This window comes from Nannobrachium achirus (assembly GCF_963921795.1).
Source record: "Nannobrachium achirus genome assembly, chromosome: 20".
Taxonomy (NCBI): domain Eukaryota; kingdom Metazoa; phylum Chordata; class Actinopteri; order Myctophiformes; family Myctophidae; genus Nannobrachium; species Nannobrachium achirus.
In genome coordinates, this window is record NC_137827.1 from 29,930,063 (window position 1) to 29,952,500 (window position 22,438).

Below are 22,438 nucleotides of genomic sequence, written 5' to 3' on the forward strand. Positions count from 1 at the left end.
GTGCTTTCAGGACACACCGCATCATTGGCAGATCCTCATTTAGACATTGCTCATATGTGGAGCCAGGCACACTATTCCTCTGAACGGCTTTCACTCATCTTGTTGGACACAGAAAAAGCTGGGTAGGCAGTGTAGCCCAATGTTTAACCAACACTGTTCTATCACTTGAAGGTCATACTATGAACTGTGCATATGTCCTGTCCCTCCCTGTTTTAACCCTCTTCTACCTGGTATGACAACTTTGGAACAGTTCTCCTCAGTTTATACAAGAGATGTCTATCCAGGTATCTTTTAAATTGTAGAGTAACCCTGGTTTTCCACACCGACAGGAGGCTGTAACAGGATTAGCCTTGCATTGCAGCCTGCAAGTGGAGAGCCGAGGATATTGTACAGCTCCTGGAGCATGTTGGCTTTAGCAGAACACAGGAATATCAGCCTAAACTCTTCCACTGTAGTGTTCCAGGACATGTTAAAGCACGGATATGCAGACAAACTTCATGCTACTGGTGTGGTCATGAACCTAGAGATTAGTGCAAGAACCTAGCATGTACTGTAACTAGTAAGATGCCTCAGGGCGACAAGCAACCTCGCCCTAAAGGTCGATGTTGCACCCTTTGCCATCTTTTATGACCATACATGGAGATCCCTGTCTGTAGAACCAGCCTGTGGCCTCCATATATATATATGGGCATTCCCATATTTAGCACTCTCGTCACACAGACGTTTCCTTCACGTTTACTGAGAATCCAATCCCTTGTCCCTCCTAGATTTCTTCTTGACGACTATGACTATGGGTTTGATTAGTCAAGAAACATGTTGTACCATGTACTCAATCACCTAATAACAAAATAATTATCAGTGATGTCATTACGCGCGCATCCCGCATCAAAAACTCATTCAAGTCGCCCAGGGACTCATTCATGTCATGGTCCTTGGGTCCCGGGGATGCGCCTCCATTGGAGTCCATGTTAAAATAATTTACCGGGTCGCGGTAAAAGAAAAACATTTTAAAATTCCACATACACCACCATTGTTCATGGGTGAAAGCATCCTACTTTACCCTACATTAACACAAATAAAATCCACGTAGAAAGTCTTAAACAGGCGATAGAAACGTCAATGTTTTGATTCCACCGACGTCCGACGCCATTTTGCGCACCCGAATTCATTAGGGGCACATGTTTTAGTAGTTCTAAGTTCAAACATTAGCCAAATTGTAAAATAAATATAAGAAATAGGCAAAGATTTTGAAAATAGCCGATCTACAAGCTCACAGCGCTCGAAAACATTGTATTGAGGACTCATAAAACCTTTCTGGGACCCATTTGAATGTTCTCCCGGGGCCCATTACATTGAAAACCTAGTAACATCACTGAATTATTATATATAACTAGAAGTTCGCGGCCGCTGTGCGGCCGCTCACATCTAGAAATCGCGCCCTAACGGGCGCTCATATTTAAAAAAAAAAAAGAAAAAAAAAAAAAAAAAAGTTGATGGTCAGCAAGGAACATGCGTTGTTGATTTTTGTATTATGTTTTTGAGACAATTGAACAACTGCTGAACGTGGAGTTGCAGATGCAAGACATTGGGACATACAGACATACAGACATACATACACACGACCCCATTCTGATTAGGTTGTGAGATAATAACAAAATAAATACTTGGTATTTGTCTCGTTGGTTAAACAAACGTGTGACTATGTATGCATTCTTAATGCTTATAAAGGCTGCATGCTAAAACGTGTCGATTTAATGTCATATATTTCTCTTTTTCTCTCTCTCACACACACACACACACACACACACACACACACACACACACACACACACACACAGGTATCTCGTCATGAGCGGAGAATCTCTCAGATTGAGCAACTTAACCAGATGCCCCTTTATCCAACGGAGAAGATTATCTGGGATGAGAACATTGTGCCGACGGAGTACTACTCTGGAGAAGGTGTGTGTCTCTGTGTGCGTGCATGTGCACCACGGCACATGGACTTGTTTGCATATCTAATCAGTGCCCTATAATACACAACACATGCACACACTCGCGAGTACATACACACACACACACACACACACACACACACACACACACACACACACACACACACACACACACGCGCCATGTTGTTTTATCCCCTACATCCCAAGGGCACTTATCTGGCAATCAGGAATCCTCTTTAGCTGGCAGGGGCACCTTCACCTACTAAGATACCACCTTACAACACTTGCAATCAAAGCAACACCTCTTAATCGCATTACTCGAGTGGGGAACCAGATCTGACTTATGTGTGTGCGTGTGTTCCAGGTTGTCTGGCCCTACCTAAGTTGAACCTTCAGTTCCTGACGCTCCATGACTACCTGCTGAGGAACTTCAACCTGTTTCGCCTAGAGTCTACGTATGAGATCCGACAGGACATAGAGGATGTGGTAATGCGTATGAAACCATGGTAACCAACCACTTCTGCATTGCATTTGACAATGTGCCGTTAAACTGGCATCTGGTGCAACTACCCCATGTTCTCATATAGCAGAGTGATACTCTCATTGCACCCTCTTCATGGATTTGTAAATGTTTGACCAGAGCCCACTGTCCAGGTCACTTCCAGCCTGCTAATTCTTCTGTTGAACTATAAGATCTTTGGTAGGGGTGTAACCTCTTTTAAACTTTTAAATGCTAAACTTTATCAAAAATAATTTAAAAAAGTCAATGTTTAGAAAGATCCCTAGCTGTTTCAATGTAGAATTATTGTATTTGTAATGCAATTTAAATGTAATCTCAAGTGTTAAAGTGATTATATGTATGTACAATGAGTTGTTTTAATCCAACTGCACGATACAAAAATCATTGATTTAAAAATGGTAACCTTGAGTGGTGATTCCACTGTAATATCAGTTCAATTTTGACCCTGTCACAGAAAATATCAACATTGGGTTTCACTTTGAAAAAGATCGCCAGGAAGGCGTGAAGCGGTTGATTGTGAGAATGATCACCACTGGATTTGCATCTGATCTCTATTGCGGACGATTAGGGCTGCTATTATGGCAGCCATACAAACAAATATGTTGAAGGATTTATTCATTTCTCTAACATTTGTTCAACTTGATGTCTTTGATGTTGACTTTTAATGTTGTCTTTGACAAACTGATTGACTGCCTGCCTGTTTTGTGTGTCTGACTTCTCCATGGCAGGCAGTCAGAGTATGGAGGTGTCGTATTTGGAGGCTGGGCGAGGATGGCCCAGCCCATCACCTCTTTCTCCATAGTAGAGGTAGCCAAACCCAACATAGGAGAGAACTGGCCTGCCCGTGTGCGGGCCGATATCACTGTCAACCTCAACGTACGAGATCATATCAAACATGAGTGGGAAGGTATGGAGTGTGTCTGTCTTGTTTGTCTGTCTGTGTGTCTCTGTTTCAAAATTGCTTTTAACACATTGATTTCCAGGGTTTTTCAGTCTTTTTACCTTATTTCACCGACACACGGAACACACCATGTGATCAGGATTTAAACAATGGCTGACGATCAACCGGTAAAGGAATATTTTATCCGCAATCATCCGTTCTTTAGTTATGGTCTGTTAGATATAGCTTGTTTTGACCAAAAACAATCTGGGAAATGAATCAGAGATAAATGGATTTTTCTGAGTGGACGAAGAGAAACATTTATGGATTACGTCATTTCCGGTTGGATCGGTCTCCTAGAAACCTAGGACGATCACTGAAAACACCAATTCGTCTTTGGCGGTGAAACGTTGGATTTGAATTAAATGTGTTAAAAGACCACCCGTTTTCAACGTATCTTCATATAATTGGTCCTTTTGTTGTCCAAGCAAGACTATAATTCCCTGAACAATACCGCTGGCTGACAATAGCTAAGCAGCTCATAACAACAAAGCTTTATAATGATTCATTAGAAAATGTGCAAGGCTAACGGAATTGTTGAAACAACCGTCTTATCGAGGCGAAAAAACACCTCAATGAGACGGTCAACTGTCAATGGCTAAGCAGCACACCACTTTTGCTTAAAAATAACAATTAGTTTGTAAGGAAGACAATGTAGACACGATGCGCTGGGTTCAAACCCACAATGTGCAACTATAATGCATCATTTACCCTATAATAGATGGGATGCCCACAAGGCAAATTGTCTTGTGGGCTTACTAGGGAACCGTAACAGCAGTGTTGCACAACAATCAAGTAAGCAGTTTATGTCCTCCATAAATTCTTCCCTGAGCACTCTATCCAATCGTCCCTGGCCTTGGCCTGTTGACCCCTGCCTAGCCTTGTGTCTGTGTGCAGGCGTGCCATTTCTTGGGACTGTCCAACCCTCTGTGTTTTATTTCCTCATTTCTTGCTGTCTCTGCATGCGAGGAACAGGCACTATAGATGTTATTTTACCTCGTCAGCCATAGGCTTGTCCCAAAGGCCTTTTTGTAAGTTTCAAATATTCTGTACGTTTTCCAACAGACCATCCAAATACAAATTTTAAATGAATTAGACTACATCAAACCAAGCCTCTTTGCATTGAGATCGTTATATCTGCAGATATTATTAACGACTCGAAAGCCACTCACATCGCCAAAACACAAAGCCGCACTGGCATCTTTAGCATCATTAGCACATTAGCATGTAAAAATGCCAGGTTTACTTAAAAGCTTAGTGGCCGTCAAAGGTTGTATGTTAGTTGATCATCTTTGCATGTCAAAATATATTTTCCAGCCTGTCTTAGTTACACCTACATTGTTCTTGTTGTTCAATGTATGGGTGGCTTTGACATAGGAACGGGTCTAAGGGAATTATCACTACTACTGTAGGTATGAATCTCTGCTTAGTGTGAGACCATCCCACATGAGTTTTTCCAATTTGTTTTCTCTTACTCCTATGATTTGATTCTCTTCCCTGGCTTTTATCCCATTGTATAATTATAGCTTCATGTTTTAAAGATCAGCCATGTGCTGACGGGGCTGTTTCTCTCTCTCCCTCCCTCTCTCTCGTGTTCTCTCCCTTAACACCCCATCTCTCTCTCTAGGGCTGCGGAAGCATGATGTTTGCTTTCTGATCACGGTGCGGCCCTGCCTGCCCTATGGCACACGTTTCGACCGGCGGCAGCCCTTCGTGGAACAGACTGGCCTGGTGTACGTGAGGGGCTGTGAGGTGCAGGGCATGCTGGACGACAAGGGACGTGTTATTGAGGAGGGTAGGTTCACGTGTGCGCGTGCACTCACTCACACACACACACACACACACACACACACACACACACACACACACACACACACACGCCTGCTTATAACCCCATTGACACACATGCACACATACACACGTATACAGATCAAACACGCACACCCCGTTATAACCACATGGAGGCAAGTGCATATACGCACATTTTTTTATTGAGCTAAAAACACTGACATGCCCATGACCACATATATGTATTATTATGTTTGCACAGACCTAAACACAGTTGCAAGCATGTCTAGAACCACATTGACACACACGTACAGTGCACACTCACAATCACACATGTATTTACACAAGCACGCAACACATTGACACACACGTACAGTGCACTCTCACAATCACACGTGTATATACACACGCACGCACGCTCGCTGAATCACGCATAACTTTCTTAACACTTACACACCGGTGACTCGTGACGTGACATTCCCCCTCCCATCAAGCCCAACGGAGCAGGTCAGAGCAGAGTTGTCATGGTGACAGTCACAGCGTGACCTGACCTGTCTACATTAACATTCCATTAACCTGAGGTCAGCAACAACACCTGAGAGCTTCCTGTCTTTGCTCTCTGCTTCCTTTATTGGATTGAAGACCACAACTGCATCGTCTGCATCCTATGAGGCACCCATATGCTTTTCCAACAAAATATACAGATCATAGTCAAGAGATGTTGCACCCTGATGCAATTTGTTTCCCGATACAGGCTTCACAATATGATATTCACAAAATATAGCAAATTGCATTTCTTTAATGCATTTAATATCTAATAATAAATCAAATTATTAGTGTCAGTCCATTAAACAAACATTGTCCCATGGTAATATACATACATTTACGGACCACAGTTCGCGCTAGGATTTTAAACTGCCGGTCACCGTGATCAACTATATAGTATAGTTGAAAATTAACTGAAAATTAATTGAATGTAAAGAAGTAGTAGGCTGTACAATAAGCATACAGCTTCATCTTGCATAAGGGAATTAATTATATTGGACAATAATCGCACAGGCTGTGTCTGCATGGGCGCATACTGCTTTCACAACAAGGTGTTTCTGTTGCATCATGTTTCATGACAACACATGTCTTGACTTCACAATAATGAGAAATAGTGGTCTGCGCAATTGTTTCATAAGGTTGATTGATAGATTAATCTGGCCAGCAATGAATCAAATACAGGCTACTCACTGTTATGGTCGAGTGGTGACATTGATAGTGCTTCCATGCATCTGTTATGCAACTTTGGGAGAGTTGAAAAGGCGTTGGTGGTGTTCTTCCTACTGTCTCCACTCCATCTCCTCATAAAGAACGTCAATCTATAAGCTCAAAACGCCTCACACTGTGTCACTTTTTGAGCTTGGAGCTTGGAGGCTATTTTGGGCTATTTTTGACTGAATATGCATTGTGGCCCTCTGGAGTGAGTGTGAAAATATAGTGGCCCTCTATCATCAAAGTTGCCCACCCCTGACCTAGATTTGTCTTTGCATCTTTCAGTGGCATGATGTAATCTAATTAATTATTTTGGAGAAAGATTCCAATAGTATAAACATTTTTAAAAGGCTTTCATACAGTATAGTCTTGATATTTTGTCAAAAGAGGTTTGGCCTAATAGATAGAAATGTGCTTGGACGTTTACTTATAACTTAATCTACATCGCAGTATTGATACTTTTACTTACTAAAAATGTGAGCCCTTTTTCCACCACTGAGTCAGACGAACAGTCCCGTGGTCGGGGATTGACCCGGCAGCACTCTCTCACGGCATGATGTGAGAGTCATCCGGTGTGGGAGACGGCACAAACAATGAAAAGAGCAATTGATGCGTTATCGAGTCAATGGCAAATGTGTTAATGAATCTCAAGGCTGCATGGTACAAGGGGTCAAGTTCAGCCAGTGTAGAGGAGCAGGCAAATCTATTCTATAGATGGTGTCTCCATTGTCCAGCTGTGACAAGAACAGACCTTTGACCAACTGTTTTCGAGCAGAGCATGAAAAACAGTGCTTCTGCCTATAGAAAAAGCTCAAGGTGAATTTGAGTTTTTTGACCACATGATCTATATGAAGGTTATAGGTGTTTGTCCAGCCCAATACCAAGGTATTCATATCGGTCTACTCACTCTATGGATGCTCCATCCAAGGTGGCGATGTTCAAAGGGACTAACGTGTGGACCGAATATAATGGCCTTTACAGTCAGCCGTGGCCATTCCCGTTTAGGCATGGGGCGAGATATATCATCTCTATCCTGAGCACCTGGCTCTATGGGCTTGGCCCCTGAGGGGATTAACTTTAGCACTATGGATCTTCCCCACAATGTCATTGCCACCATTCAAGTGCTAAGGCCCTGTCAACCTTATGCTGGTAAGTGGCGAGTGTTTGAGGAATGGTGTGAAAGTTACATGTTATCCTATTCCAGGCCTCTGTGAGCTAAGGACAGGGCGTTCTCCACCGTGAAAGTATATCTGGCAGAGATTTCTGCTTGCCATATAGGCTTTGAAGGCATAACGGCAAGTCACACGCACGCTCGCTGAATCACGCATAACTTTCTTAACACTATTACACACCGGTGATCGCGATGCACCGTGATCGCGGCGTGTGTGTGTGTCTGTCTGTACCAGTGACTGCGTCCACACAGAACTGCGACCAGAAACATGTAATCAACATTAACAGCTTGGTGAAATCAGCGTGAGCATGCGCGTGTGTGTGTGTGTGTGTGTGCCTGCCTGCCTTGTGTGTGAACTTCCTAAAATGTAATCGTTTCAACTGCTGCACGGATTGGATATTCGTTTGATCCACCCCCGCCCGATTCATTTATTCAACTCCAGACCAGAGAAACAGTCCACTCTTAGAGTGGGTGGGGTCTATGGGCTGGAACCAAGCTAATACAACTATCATCCTCTTCAGGGGGCTGCACCGCCCTGAATGCATGCAGTCCTCAGTGTGGGTTCCTAAGGGGGTAATAGGCTGACAGGTCAGGACTTCGAGACAGGTTTCGGGGCAATACAGGTGTTTATTACAACTCCCATAAGCAAGACATTGAACTACTCCTTTAAGTTTTCCCTAGGGTCACGGAGTTGTCTTCTCCATTCTAAATCCCATACACTTTTGCAACATCACGTCATATAAGAACTCTGTGTACCAAAAACATTATGGGTCCTGCGATTCTGTCAGATTGTGATGTTTTTATGATGTTTAGTTACATTTGATAATGTCTGTGTTTGGAGAAAATTAAATGAATTCTGTGCGGTATTCAGAAGTAGCGTTGGAAACTACAGTAGGAAATCACGTGACTTACCGTCTCCACTGAAACACGTAAAATGTTTCATCCCTAAATCATAATTGTAAGTCACTCACTCAACACATCAGAGGCCAATAGGGCATTAACAACTTGTGATTTTTGCAAGTCGACTCGACTCAGTAAAAAGTTGAGTTGAAGTCGACTTTATCGTTTGATGATGTCATCACATCATACACGACCCCCCAATTATTTTGGGGGGTCCCCAGATGATTAACTTAATGTGAAACATTGTTTTCTCACTCAACTGTAAACAAACCAACATAACGTTAAATGTATAGAGGGTATCTTCACATTTCTAAAGTGCCAATTTAAGGACTTTTTAATACCTCTAAAATGGCAAATTAAACATTGTCCAAATTGTCAAATATAGAGGCAGAAATTGTGAAAATAGACGATCTACATGCTCACAACGCCTCGCATCGTGAGGCGTTGTGAGCATTAGGGTTGGAGGCGGTAACCGCCGCACCGCCGTACCGCGGTATACCGAGGTCTACCGCGGTGTCATTGTGCTTACCGCGGTAAAAAGACAAAAAAAAAGGTCTATTTTTTATTGGAAAACAAGCGAGTTTTAAAACGGGGGAGAAGCGAGGACCGCATGCGCTCCATGCCGCTCTGCTCTGGGCCGTGTACCACACGTTGGAAGCCACATACGTCACTCAGACACAGACCTGCACACGCGTGATTCCTAAACCCACCAGGCTTGAGTTAAGACCCGCCTCGTGGAAACGCGAGGACTTCCAGGAGTGAGGCGGGTCTTAACTCAATCCTGGTGGGTTTAGGAATCACGCCCTGCACACAGTGCACAGAGCAGGGTACGGAGCACAACTCTATGACGGAGCAGCATAGCATACACTTTCTCTGTAATCCACTCGACACAAGGATGTTAATACATACCTTGTGTTGTGGCATATCTTTTTTTATTCATACGGATTACTGTCGGAGCGCGGGCCGCGTGGAGTAAAACCGAAAATAAAACTATTTTACTTTCTCCACCGCGTCGCACCTTGTGCCCCGTACGGCGCGTCGGCGATTTTATAACCTTTTCTGTCAAGTCTTGTAACTAAAACCTGTATATAGCAGCACTCAATCACTGCGATTTGAGAGTTGAGACGTGACGTGAGTTTACAGAATCACTGTACACGATCTGACTACCCTTCCTCTTCTGGTTTGTTCACACAGCTGTTTGTGTCTGAAAAGCCCAAGTAGCTAGCCTACGTTACTATGGTAACCCGACAGTGCAGAACTAAAAGCTCAGAACGCGTCGCGGATGCGATGTGTTGTGAGCTTGTAGATCTGCTCCTTTGAAAGCCAGACCCGCTGTGCTGTACAGAGAAGTATAACTCGGGCAGTCAGGCTGTGTCTCCTCTCCACTGTGGAGAGGCGACTTTTGGGAAGATGATTGCAATATTTTGGCTTATCGCCAAAGCTTAATTAATAGATATGGGGGTGCGGTAATTACCGCAGTACCGGCGGTAAATGGGAAGACGGTAATCGCGGTAACAAAATGTCCATACCGCCCCAGGCCTAGTGAGCATGTAGATCTGCTATTTTCACAATAGAAAGTATTATTATTTATTTTTTTCAACTTCGACTTCAGACTTTCTGGTGGGAGTCGACTTGTGTAATGAGACTTGTCGACTTTTTCGTTAATGCCCTAGAGGCCAACAGGATTGAGTTTCACTAGCCCACTCCCTGTCCTGCGCTACCATGAAGGAATTCCATTTATATGTTTGCGAAAGCTGCATCACCCTCGAGCTCCCCATGGGAGTAAGCAGAAAGCCCTCATCTAGGCTGTCAGGCATTGCAATGTAACGCCTGTTCCTGCCTAAGAGGCATCAGAATGTAAGGCCCATTACTGCTGAGGTGAGGCAGTGCCCAGCCGGAGAACTGAAGGATAAGCTGTTTTTAGCAAGGCAAGCTAGTTTGGTGGGGGGGAGGGGGGGGGGGATATATAAGGATATTTAACACTGCCGTTTGGGATTTTTGAGGGGTTACAGTTTTCAAGGAACCAGTCCCTCTGTCCCTTTCTGTGTCTATCTGCTTCCCTTACTGTATGTATATGGGTCATTACAGAAAAGTGTATACTCAACAACTCACGGCCACACCCTTTATAAATGAGTGCTTTGTACCTCTTAGCACATCTAAATTAGACAAATTCAATTCAATATAGCATTTTAAAATAAAATCGGTTTGTCTTCGTGACGCAAAATATACCTAAAGTTCTTATGTCTGCATGTTTGTGTCATAGTCAAAAGAATTCTGTACATTAGCAGTGGTTATATAAGCTACTGACTCTGGACAGATTGCACATTGATACAATCTAGCTCATTAGCTACATATTCAAGAAATAGCCTTGTACAGGTCTGCTTGAGAATTATGCAAGTCCCTTGACTCTTAGACTGAGGTTAAACCAACATATGTGCCCTACATTTGGCAGCTGGCTCAAGTTGCATGGCACATAGCTCATGCTCTATGTTGACATGTACAGTATTTTTATGACGAAAGTATGGCATTGCTTACATGTGCATTAGCACCTACAAGTGAGTGAACATTCTTTGGCAAACAATTCATTCCCATAAAAGACAAAAGACACATTCTGTCTTTTGCACAGAGCACATTCACAGAGAGAGTGGCACATAATTAATGATATCTGATACGACGCATTACATGCCATCGTATGCTGGTCCATAATGGTACAGTAGTCTCTCTCCTTTTGTGCCCTTCCACACTGAAGTAATTATTTTGAATCACCCATCTCAAATTTGTTTAATCGCCATTTTGTGGACCGTAAAGAGTAGCTGCTACTTTAGTGGCAGCTAATGGGGATCCAAATAAATAAATAAATTAGTCTCAGCAGTAAATGCTATTTTTCTGAATCACCCATCTTGTACATAAAGTACAGATACAGATCAGACGCTTATTATGCGTGGATAAACTACATTTGCACGACAGTCACATTTCACCAACATGTCAGGTAGTATTTTAGACCACATCTCACAGGTAGTATTTTAGACCACATCTCACACAGTTGTATATCATGCACAGTATACATGTGCTGCTATGCTCACGCACCTTTATATATATAATCTCCGGAACTATGTTTTTTTTTTCTTTCTTGTCTTCTTTTCTTTATATGCAAATAATGATACGATGGGAACTACTGTATGCATGAAAACTAATTTCACCCACTTTTTGGAGCTGTGTGGAACACAAGCTCCCTATACGTGGCCGTGTGTGTGGCCGTGTCTGTGTGTCTGTCTGTCTGTCTGTCTGTCTGTAGCCTACAGGACCTTTTGTGACCACACGAGGGCGCTGTTGTTCAGGCCAGGCCAGACACCCACACACACACACACACACACACACACACACACACACACACACACAGCTCCACTTCGAACAGAGGTTCGATTTTTTTTTTTACTTCTGTAGACCTATGATGTAATAAAGCTGATTCTGTAACTTTGAACCGTCACCGTCTCAACAGTAATAAGCTAATGGAACACTGCTGGATGGACACTCATTCAGAAGTACCCGTCGTTCAAATGGGACCGGTTGCACTGTCTCTGGAGTACATAGAAATGGCCGATCAGTGATCATACTTTTGATTGTTTTACATCGATTAGAGCATTCTCAGGTTCCTCTGGACTGGCGGAGAGGATCAACAGCTTTTTCTCGGGATCCTTAGGTTGGGGAAGTAAATGTTAAGAGCGTCTGCTAAGTGCTTCATGTCTGTGCCCACCATTGAAACAGTTGAAATTTATAATTTGTAACAAATATCCCCCAGGACCTGATCCCAAACCTAAGCTGCGAGGAGACTCCAGAACATTCCGTGTGTGGCTGGATCCAAACCAGTACCAGCAGGACATGACCAGCAGCATCCAAAGCAAAACAGAGGATCCCTATGAGACCTTCAACATCATCATGAGGCGCAAACCCAAGGAGAATAACTTCAAGGTAGGGGTGTTTTAATATGAGGATCTTAGATTGTAGGACTGTAGGTGATAACAAATATCTCTCTGCCATATGCAGAGAGATTAAAGATATCTTACCCAGTGCTACTGTCCGTTCTGTCAGTGCTAACTGCACTCACACACACACTGTTCCAAAGTGTCTGGCATTGCCCACAGGTCAGCCCATTCTGTCACCCATCGTTAGACACCGATAAACACATGGCATCATTCCAAGATGCAGAAACACAGATGGCTCATGTAATTTTAAGACTGTGAAATAGTTTGTCCATAGACTACCTCACTTTCCCTGTCACACTTGTGTCTTCCTCTTTTGTGTTTACCGTTACCAGCACACACATCAGTAAACACAAGCGGGAACGGGATAGATTGGAAAATATCTAAGTGGCCGCATTAACTGGTAAATTCAGGGTAGAGTATCCAAATTATTCTTTACAAAGTTGCACAATTTGTCAATACACCATTGACTGGACACAGAACCATGTTTACAGAGTCCACCTCAAATGTCATCTTACTTCATGCACTTTTATTTTCAATGTTTGAAGCACAAGGTTGATCCAAAATACAGTATTGTTTTTATATTGCAGTTGACTGCTCGGTCAGCCTTTTAAACATGGTTATAATTAACACATGCAGATCCTTAACCTGGAACCTAGATAAGATGTTGCCTCTTCTTTCTCCCTCTACCTCTCTCTGTTCCCTTCCCTTTCCTCTTATGTTGGAGAATTGCCTCTCAGTCTCCAGACCATGAGCTCTTGCCCTCCTAGCATCTCCCCTGGGTGATCAATCACATGTATTGGACTACTTGGGTCTTTGAGCTGGAGGGCTCGGGGCAGGGCATTGGTGGGATTACCACCGGATCAAGCCCCCACACCCCTCCCACCGGTCCCCCAAACAGACTCCTCCCTGGGTGACCTTGCAATGCTCTACCTTCTCTACTCTCTCTCCCTCCAAGAATCCATCCCTGGCAACAAGCCCGTCAGTTATACTACATACAGTAGGATCAGCTTGCAGGAGCCTGATGACAGAGCAGGATAAGAGAAAAGGAAATCCCCGTTCTATATCCTTGTTTCAAGAGCTGCTAATCCATATGCCATTGTGTTTTTTCTATTTTATTTTTTATTTTAACAAGCCATGAAAAGGCTAAACACATTGGCTTGTGCTTACATTCATATAGGCTATCTGTCTAACTAGTCCATACCCATGCATGCACACTAAATATGTGCAGAATTGGGACTGCAACTCCTACTATACTTCTCTCTCTGTGCTAGCATTTTCTGTGTGGGTGTACATTGTTGCCCCAAAGCCAGGTTTTGACCCACTGTCCGTCCGGGCTATGGGTCCTTATTGATTAAATATACAACAGCAGCCTTGCTATGTCTACAGCTTGCCATGCTTTAAATCTAAGTCCTTCATAACTTGGCACCATTGAGCACGCTTTCTTTCTGGCATTGTGTGTATACTGTAGCCTGAAGCCTGTTCCCACAGTCCGGCCGGATTATGGGACCTTGACCGATCAAATCCCCTTCCGCATGGCAGAAATTCAAATAAAACATTAAAATTTCTGTTCCTCACTCCGTACATTTGAATTTCAGATGATTCAACTCACTGCAGAGAAAAATGGATGCAGACTTTATTAATTTAATAGTAGGATGTTGTAGTCCAATTTCATTATCAACTGGAGTGTTTGTTCAAAGATATGTTATGTTTCTGTTCTCTAAAGTCCATTTCTGTCATTTAAAATCCACAAGATTGACAGATGTTTTTGAAATGAAACCACAAGGGCTTCTTTCAGTTTTGAAGAAAGTCAACTAACTCGTAGCAAACCCAGAAACATTCTTCTCCTCCCCTTATCTGCGATCAGAGATAACATTCCGACGAGGTTCCCTATTAAGAATTTGACAGTTGGCAGCTCATTAAAATATAATTGATGCACAAATTTAGCGTTCCCCCACATCATCATCATTTCTACCCCAAAAGGGTCTGTAGTTCTTTAACCTGAAGGGAAAAATGTATATGAAAAATGCCTGATTTAAACTTTATTGCGTGCCGGTGTCTCTCAGAAAACAATAGACAATCTGCATATAAATCAGACTTCAAAGTGTTTTTCAAAACATATATTTGTTTGAGCTGTCCACGTTTGTTGTCTGCTTGTAAACCAGGCAGTGCTTGAGACCATCCGAAACCTGATGAACACAGAGTGTGTCGTCCCAGATTGGCTCCACGACATCATCCTCGGCTACGGCGACCCAGGCAGTGCCCACTATTCCAAAATGCCCAATCAGATCTCCACCCTGGACTTCAACGACACCTTCCTCACCCTCGACCACCTGCGCTCCTGTTTCCCTGGCTACACCGTCAAGGTCACTGAAGAGAATAGCGAACTGCAAGTACCGCCTTTCAGGTGAGGGTCAACAAAGGTCGAAAGTGATTGCAGAGCTGAGGTTTATTATTAAAGTTCAATGATGAATGAATGAGCATTGAGAGTAAAGATGTTGTTTATTTTTCTAACTGTTGCAAAATGTCGAGAGGATAGCGAGATAATGCAATTGCTGCATTAGCTTGCTATCCTCTGAAGAATTTGTTCTGGCCTCTATACATTAAACTTGCTATAATTAATGGCATAATTATAGCAAGCTATAATTAAGGTAAATATGTTTTCTTCTATTTCTTTGTGCCCTTATTTAACCAACAACCTTGGGCTTTTGGTTCCAGAATTAAATTCCCCATCCAGAACCAAACTGACAAAGGGAAAAAGAGGAAGGCTGATGAAGAAGAAGAAGAAAAAGAAGACGACAAATGTTTAATTGTGGAGCCTCATGTCACCCCAAACCGGGGGCCATACCCTTACAACCAGCCCAAACGGTAAGTGCCAAAGTCAAGTTTCAGGGTCTTTTTTAAAGATCATAAGTAAACTTATTCTTCTGCTCTTAGCAGGGTTTTGCTGAAGGTTCTAAGCCTCTCCTAGCCCACTACTTTGGGCAAATGTTCAGAATAATTCAATTTCTATTTTCAAAAAGATCTGCTGTGGAATTGAAGTTCGAGTATGTTCGACTGACTATGTAATGGGAAAGTGACATTTTATAAGGTATTAAAATAATTCACAGGCTTTGCATGGAAAGTCTGCTCAGTGCTCAGATCCGCCCAAACCTGGTGGTTGTTGACAGATTTGAAAAATATTCAAGAATTGTGTTCCTTGGCTTGCTGTCATTGTTCACAAGAAATTTGACGCTGATCATTGTAGTTGTTTGTGAGATTAGCTGCGGACAGATGTGCACACACAGACCAGGTTGAAAACATGATCTCCTGGTGGAGATAACAACCACAGAATAATTGCTCTTTTCAGAAAATTAGCATTCATTTGATGGTATTCCATAATATTCAGTTTTCACTTTGATGTTGAAATCTTGGGGCTAAAAAGTCCTTTGGGGAAGGCCCTGACTGAACTGGCTTTCATGAAGGCTTAGAAAACATCACAGCAAAGCTCGTGGCATGAAGCATCGATAATAAACGCACATATGTAACTCACAGCTACATCTCCATAAAAAACATACAGATATACAGTATGTTCGTGTCATGGGAACAGAAAATGCAAATCTTTGCTTTATGTCTTGCAGGAACACCATCCAGTTCACACCTACTCAGATTGAAGCCATTCGAGCTGGCATGCAACCCGGACTAACCATGGTAAGTGTCTAACATTGTCAAAGACTTAGCATCATGAAGCACCTGGGAAAAGACATAGAATTTAGGAACTATTGTTTGCAGTCATGATCATTTTATGGAATTTATAAAACCTTTTATTTTTTTATTTTTAGATTTGTTTTTGGGCTTTTTGCCTTTATTGGATAGGACAGTAGACTGACAGGAAATGGGGGAGACAGGGAGCGACATGCGGCAAAGGTCGCCCGGATCGGGAATCGAACCGGCGACGCCGACAGGCATCGACGCCGAAATGGCAACGCCTATATGGTATGCGCCTGGTCCACTACTAGGCCGACAGGCGCCCCAAAATTTAAAACATTTCATGAAAATATTTATATTTTCTTTTTTTGTCTGTGTTCTTCAACAAGTCATGCGTTTAGTGTAAAACTTAGATGAATCCTGCAGATAATTGGAATCAAAATTGACGTGAAGTTTATTCACTCATGTTTAATTCATGTTTGAGTTCATTATAGCAAAATAAGACCCCAGGAAGACTAGAAGCTCATTCATGCGTCTCTAATGGGGATCCTTTAATAAACATAAACGTAAAGCTGGGTTGTTCAAATCATATTTCCACTGGGTCGTTCCAATATTTGACACAAAAACTGTCAGAAATATTGCACTACCTCTCCTGGAATATTTATTGAGAAGTGGTGGATTTCAGTTAGTATATTGTACATTTCTTGTAATTGTATAAAGTATTTCTTTAAAGATCCAATTTAATTGATGATATATCACATTGAAAATGTAAATACACCTTACATCGCCTTATGTTGCCTTTTATACCTTGCTTTAATTTCACCCATTCAGCTGTAGACATAGTGGAGTTAATTAAGAGCAGATGTTAAAACTGTACTAAATAAGTACGGTATATAATGACATATCTATCCAGTAATATGTACATACAGATCTTTAATGTCTCATTTTAGGTCTTGCTTTAATGTCAATGAGTTGTAGACTATGTGGATGTCAAACCGCAAGGTGAAGTTAATTACAACAACATTTATAGACACCATGTTGAACAACAGTATGCTCCATAAGTCACACATTGTTTCTATCCAGCAGTGTGATGATGTTGATGCTAGGTGAGTGCTGGCTGGTATGACAGGTACACATCTCCCCTGCTAACTCTTGGAATACAGGATCTAGAATAGGATTTTCAGCCACTCAAGCCACTCTCACTGACAAAGACAATAGTTTAGCACTGGCAGATACAAAGCTACAGGCTACCATTCATTTTCAGTGGAAACCAGTGACGTGAAGATGCAAAGCGACATCCAATGTTTGTACCTGCTACAAAATCTACAAAGCTACAATCTAAGTTGAGCTGGCTACCAAACGAGCAAGTGTTGTTAAACCACTACCACTCACCTTCTCTCTAAACCCAATTCCTGCTTCCAATGGGGGAAATAATTCTCTCGTCAGCCTGTGTCATATTCTTGTTAAAAAGATCCTGGCTAATATGCCAAATATGCCTTAATACGTTATAATTGCCCTCTACTACATCAACATATTATATTAGATTAATTAGATATTATATTGATACTATAGCTATTTTATTTTATTAGATATGTGATGTTAACTGACAATTGACTTTTGGTGAAAAAGTCAGCATATATCGTTATCAGAAATTAAGAGTTCGACAATATCGGTATACCGGTTAAAAAAGTCCCATTTTAAAACCTTAAATATTTAACAGGAAATGCCGTCGCAAGTTGATGTGTGGTCAAACCCTGTGGAATTTATGGAATGCATGTGCTATAAAAAGACATTTAAAATATTTATTGGATGGTCATATAGGAAGTATTACATTTTGTTTTCTTTCCCCATATATATTCTATAAATTCCATGGTGCTAGACCACACATGGACAAATAACATCATCAACTTGCGACTGGCATTGCTCCTATTGAGTGAAAGATGAACTATTTCTACATAAAAGAAAAGGACAATTATAATGTATTAGCATATTCGGCTTATTAGCCAGGGATCCTTTTAATCCAAGGCTTTATATTTTCTTTATATGTTTTGCACACGTCGAACGTATGCTGACGTCAACGAGCGTGTTAATCAACACTTCAACACCACCGCTGCGATGGATATGTCGCTTTGAAGCTTTGTATATTTTGTAGCTGCCAGAGTGAATGCAGCGTAAGAGTACTCCACCACCCACCAGTAAACATGCTGGAGGTATCTGCAGTCTCCCTCTCTGATGCAGATAGTAAGCTGCAGTGAAATACTGTACTGTCCCGAAACGCACCTCCATACTTGAGCAATAACTCATGACAGGTCATGGTATATTGTGTCTCTATAACAGCTGGGGTGTTTGGCCCAACACAGAGTGAAGGGCTGACTATATACTGTACCATGGCCTGTCTTGGGTTATTTATTTTGTAAAATGACTACCCATATGGCAAGTAAATTAAACCTTCGGCAAGTGGAGTTTGCTTTCAGGTTGCCCAACGTTTAAGTGTGTTTAAGCGGGGAAACAATTGTCTTTAGTTTGCTATAAACACAACACAAGAAATCCGGGATAAATCTACAGGAATTTGACATTTTTATATATTGTCGTTTGTTTTATTTTGTTTTCAATGTTTTTCAGGCCAAAGACCCCTTAGTTGAGAGAGAGAGAGATAGCAGGAAACACAGCTACATATTGTATAAAACCATCTTTGTTCTAAAAGAGTAACTTTGAGTCACTGGCTAGAACATTTTAAGTTTTGCGTTTTTTAATCATCAGAGCAACTATTGAAGAAATATCACCAATATTTGGAGTTTCGTCATGGCAAGATAACTACAGAACCCAAATTTCTGCCAAAGTGTAAAATTGCTTTATGGTGGATCATTTTCTCATGAGGTTCTTGTTGAATTCTGCACTTCTAAATATTGTATATAATAAGGTAATTCTACTTTATTTTACCTCCACAGAGATCGAAGCTCACCTTAAGTAATATTGTCATACACATATCAAACAGTCAGATTGCATTATTTGACCAACCTGTTTCCTAATGTAAATGAACATTGACTTTGATGGTGATCATATGATGATACACAGATTGATTGACTTAACTACAAAATCACACAGCCTGTGACTACAGTATGGAAGCACAAGTTCAACCCCATACACATACAGTAACCAGACACTTTCAGTCTTATTGTGTACTGGAGCTATCCTGGCAGGAGTAGACACAGATACATGTGTATTATGCACAGGTTTTATAGAGGTGCCACTCCTGCTTGGTGATTGGTAGCTGGCAGTTAAGCTCTGAGTTATTTATCACATAGCTAGCGGGCATAAAATATGACTGGCTATCAGCAGACTTGTAAAAACAACTCGGCATGCGTGCCTTGCTCTTCTTGCCTGTCTGATCCCTCCCTGGCCTTACAGTTGTTAGCAGCCAAGACAAGTCACATTCTCCCTTTGCCTGCCTGGCTTGCCTTCTATCTTGAGCCACATTTATACTTTGACGTACGGTGGTTCGGCCCACCGAAAATAGACACTCTACAAGCTTACAATGTGCTGCCTTGTGACAAGTGGTGAGCTTGTAGATCTGCTATTTCAGCATTAGTGATACCACAGAGATTCTTGTGTGAAATACTGTAGACTGGAGCGAGATCTAATTGTGCTCACTAGCAAAGAAAAATGCTCACCTGAGATGACACTGGCTCGGCCTAAAATTTGTCATAAATATTTATCTTTTAAAGGCAATTTGCATATTTGTATACTCATGTGCTGCGGGGGGGCGTTTGTATTCCAGTAACAAAACATGAAATAAAAGGTGTGCTCGGAAGCTACCGTCGTCCTTGTATAACTCACTCCCTGCTGCCTGGCTCTCTGTGTCCTTGCCTCGTGTGCTTTGTGGCTGATCTGGCATTCCCAGTGGTACCACAGCCTTGCTGCACGAGGGTTCGTGGCACCAGCAACAGGGAGCTGGGCTAGCCCGTTCTGACAGGCACATGGCCTCACTGTCACAACCGCAAAGCTATCTCTGAGGCTGGGTCCTTTTTCCAACGTGACTTAACTGCTAACTGTGATTCTCTGCTCTCCCTGTCCTATCTCTCAAGGTTGTGGGACCGCCAGGAACGGGAAAGACAGATGTTGCTGTCCAGATCATCTCCAACCTCTATCACAATTTCCCAGAGCAGAGGACCCTCATAGTCACACACTCAAACCAGGTAAAGAGAAAGTGACATTAAATTAATGTACACACACACACACACACACACACACACACACACACACACACACACACACACATACACACACACACACACACACACACACACACAGTTTCTCTGTAAGCCAGTGAAACTTGTGTGCAAAATAACAGTGAAGCTTTCTATTGAGAATTCACAGCTCCGCCCCAGAGGTGGCCATTAATCAGGTGAAAAAGCCATGTCCGAATTATGGAGGAAAAATCTACATCTAAGCTCCCCTGTGCCCCCTGTGTTCTGCTCTCAGTATTTAATCATAAAGTAATCTGCTGCTATTTTACACCGATGGCAGCCTGCCTGACAAATCCACCGCTAAAGGGGAGAATATATGGTTGAATGTAATTACAGAAACCCTTATTCTCATCGAATGTGTACAATAGTCAGGAGTCGAAATGCCAAAAATATGAATCCCGTAGGCATTTCTTTGACGAAAAGTACTTAATGTGTTGTTTCAATATGATTTTTATGTGCTGAATCCATTTCTGCTGTATTCTGAGTGCTACGAGTCACCACTTTGTAATGGAAATGGATTCAGCACTTAAAAGTCACATAGAAACAATACAATAAGTACTTTTCCTAAAAAATGCCTGCTATGCCATTTTCTAGTTTTTTACAAGGATGGAATCATGTCTCAAAGCATTCACCCATTCACTCACTACTTCTACCGCGAAAAAATATAGAGATAAAAAATAAGTAGTTGTGTAGAACATGATAAAAACTATATAAACTATATAAAATAAACAGATTCTGTGTCTGAGCACTTCCTCATGCTGTATGTGTATCTCCAGGCTCTGAACCAGCTATTTGAGAAGATCATGGCTCTGGACATTGACGAACGCCACCTCCTACGTCTGGGACACGGAGAGGAGGCGCTGGAGACGGAGAAGGATTTCAGCAGGTGAGGACAGCAGGGAACATAGCCCATCTAAAAGCTCACAACGCGTCACAGCGTGATGCGTTGTAAGATTGTAGATCTCCGATTTTCAGAGCGCAACACCCGAGCACAACCAAACATAAAAGGACTTGTCTTTTAGTTCTACAGGATCTCTTCTCCACTAATCCCTCCCTAACATTTTAATCTAGATTTTATTTGTTGACTAAATTGTCAATATTTAAAGGTAGTCGACAAACATTTTCTGTCATAGTTTTAGTCGACGAAAGACACACACACACACACACACACACACACACACACACACACACACTCACTTAAATATGCTCATGAACAAACATGGAAATGTACGTGTGCGATGTGTGAACTAAAGCACACGCATCCAAAAGAGGGTCATTCACTGTGCCTATATACAGTACGTAAATACAGATTTACACTCAGTGCATCTGCACTACAAAGTCTGTTGCACCAAAGGCTGACCACGCACGCATACATAAAAGCAATCCAGCTGCCCAGCACATAATTTAGTCTGAGCCAACACAGTGACAGGGGCCACTCGATACCCATACGATGGTCCATATGCCTGGTTTATCTTCATTAGGCATTGCAGCCCTCCCAGATCTCTCCACCAGTGTATCTCTCCATGCAGAGCCTGCAGTCACCCCCAAAAGGCTTATGTGAAATATGCAGGACAGAGGTTTTTCCCTGGCCTTTAGAGTGCGTTTAGAGTGCGTCTAATCTGCCATGAGGCTGATTAGAAAAATTTATGGTGGCATTTCTTCCTTGGCCTAGTGCAAATCTGTTTGCAAAGTTTCACACCAATCACAAGATTTGAGGCATTTTGTTCAAAACAAACCACTCCTGCAAACATTGGAAGCAAATCTTAGGCAATCATGATGAAATATGAAAAATCTGACCGATCTGCCTTGATCACATGACTATGAGGTACTGTGTACAGATTTGCGTGATGTTTGGACAAAGTCTGTAGGCGCATTATCAAGAAATGTGTTCCGCAAAAATCTGCCGCTTCGTGGCAGATTCTGAAATCCAGAATCTGAAATCCAGGGAGAGTGCGTAGATTATGCATCATTTGGGATTTTGGGGTAATTCTTTTTA

General features: G+C 42.1%; 1 protein-coding gene across 1 annotated transcript in view; it reads left to right on the forward strand.

Annotated features, from left to right (window-relative positions):
* Positions 1–22,438, forward strand: part of aqr (aquarius intron-binding spliceosomal factor) — an 82,352-nt gene that overhangs the window by 19,673 nt on the left and 40,241 nt on the right. The window contains exons 16-25 of the mRNA XM_080750745.1: positions 1,839–1,959; positions 2,317–2,458; positions 3,201–3,379; positions 5,040–5,207; positions 12,328–12,497; positions 14,674–14,915; positions 15,227–15,376; positions 16,129–16,198; positions 20,281–20,391; positions 21,219–21,328. Coding sequence (XP_080606871.1) covers positions 1,839–1,959; positions 2,317–2,458; positions 3,201–3,379; positions 5,040–5,207; positions 12,328–12,497; positions 14,674–14,915; positions 15,227–15,376; positions 16,129–16,198; positions 20,281–20,391; positions 21,219–21,328 — 1,463 coding nt within the window. The remainder of the gene's footprint in view (positions 1–1,838; positions 1,960–2,316; positions 2,459–3,200; positions 3,380–5,039; positions 5,208–12,327; positions 12,498–14,673; positions 14,916–15,226; positions 15,377–16,128; positions 16,199–20,280; positions 20,392–21,218; positions 21,329–22,438) is intronic.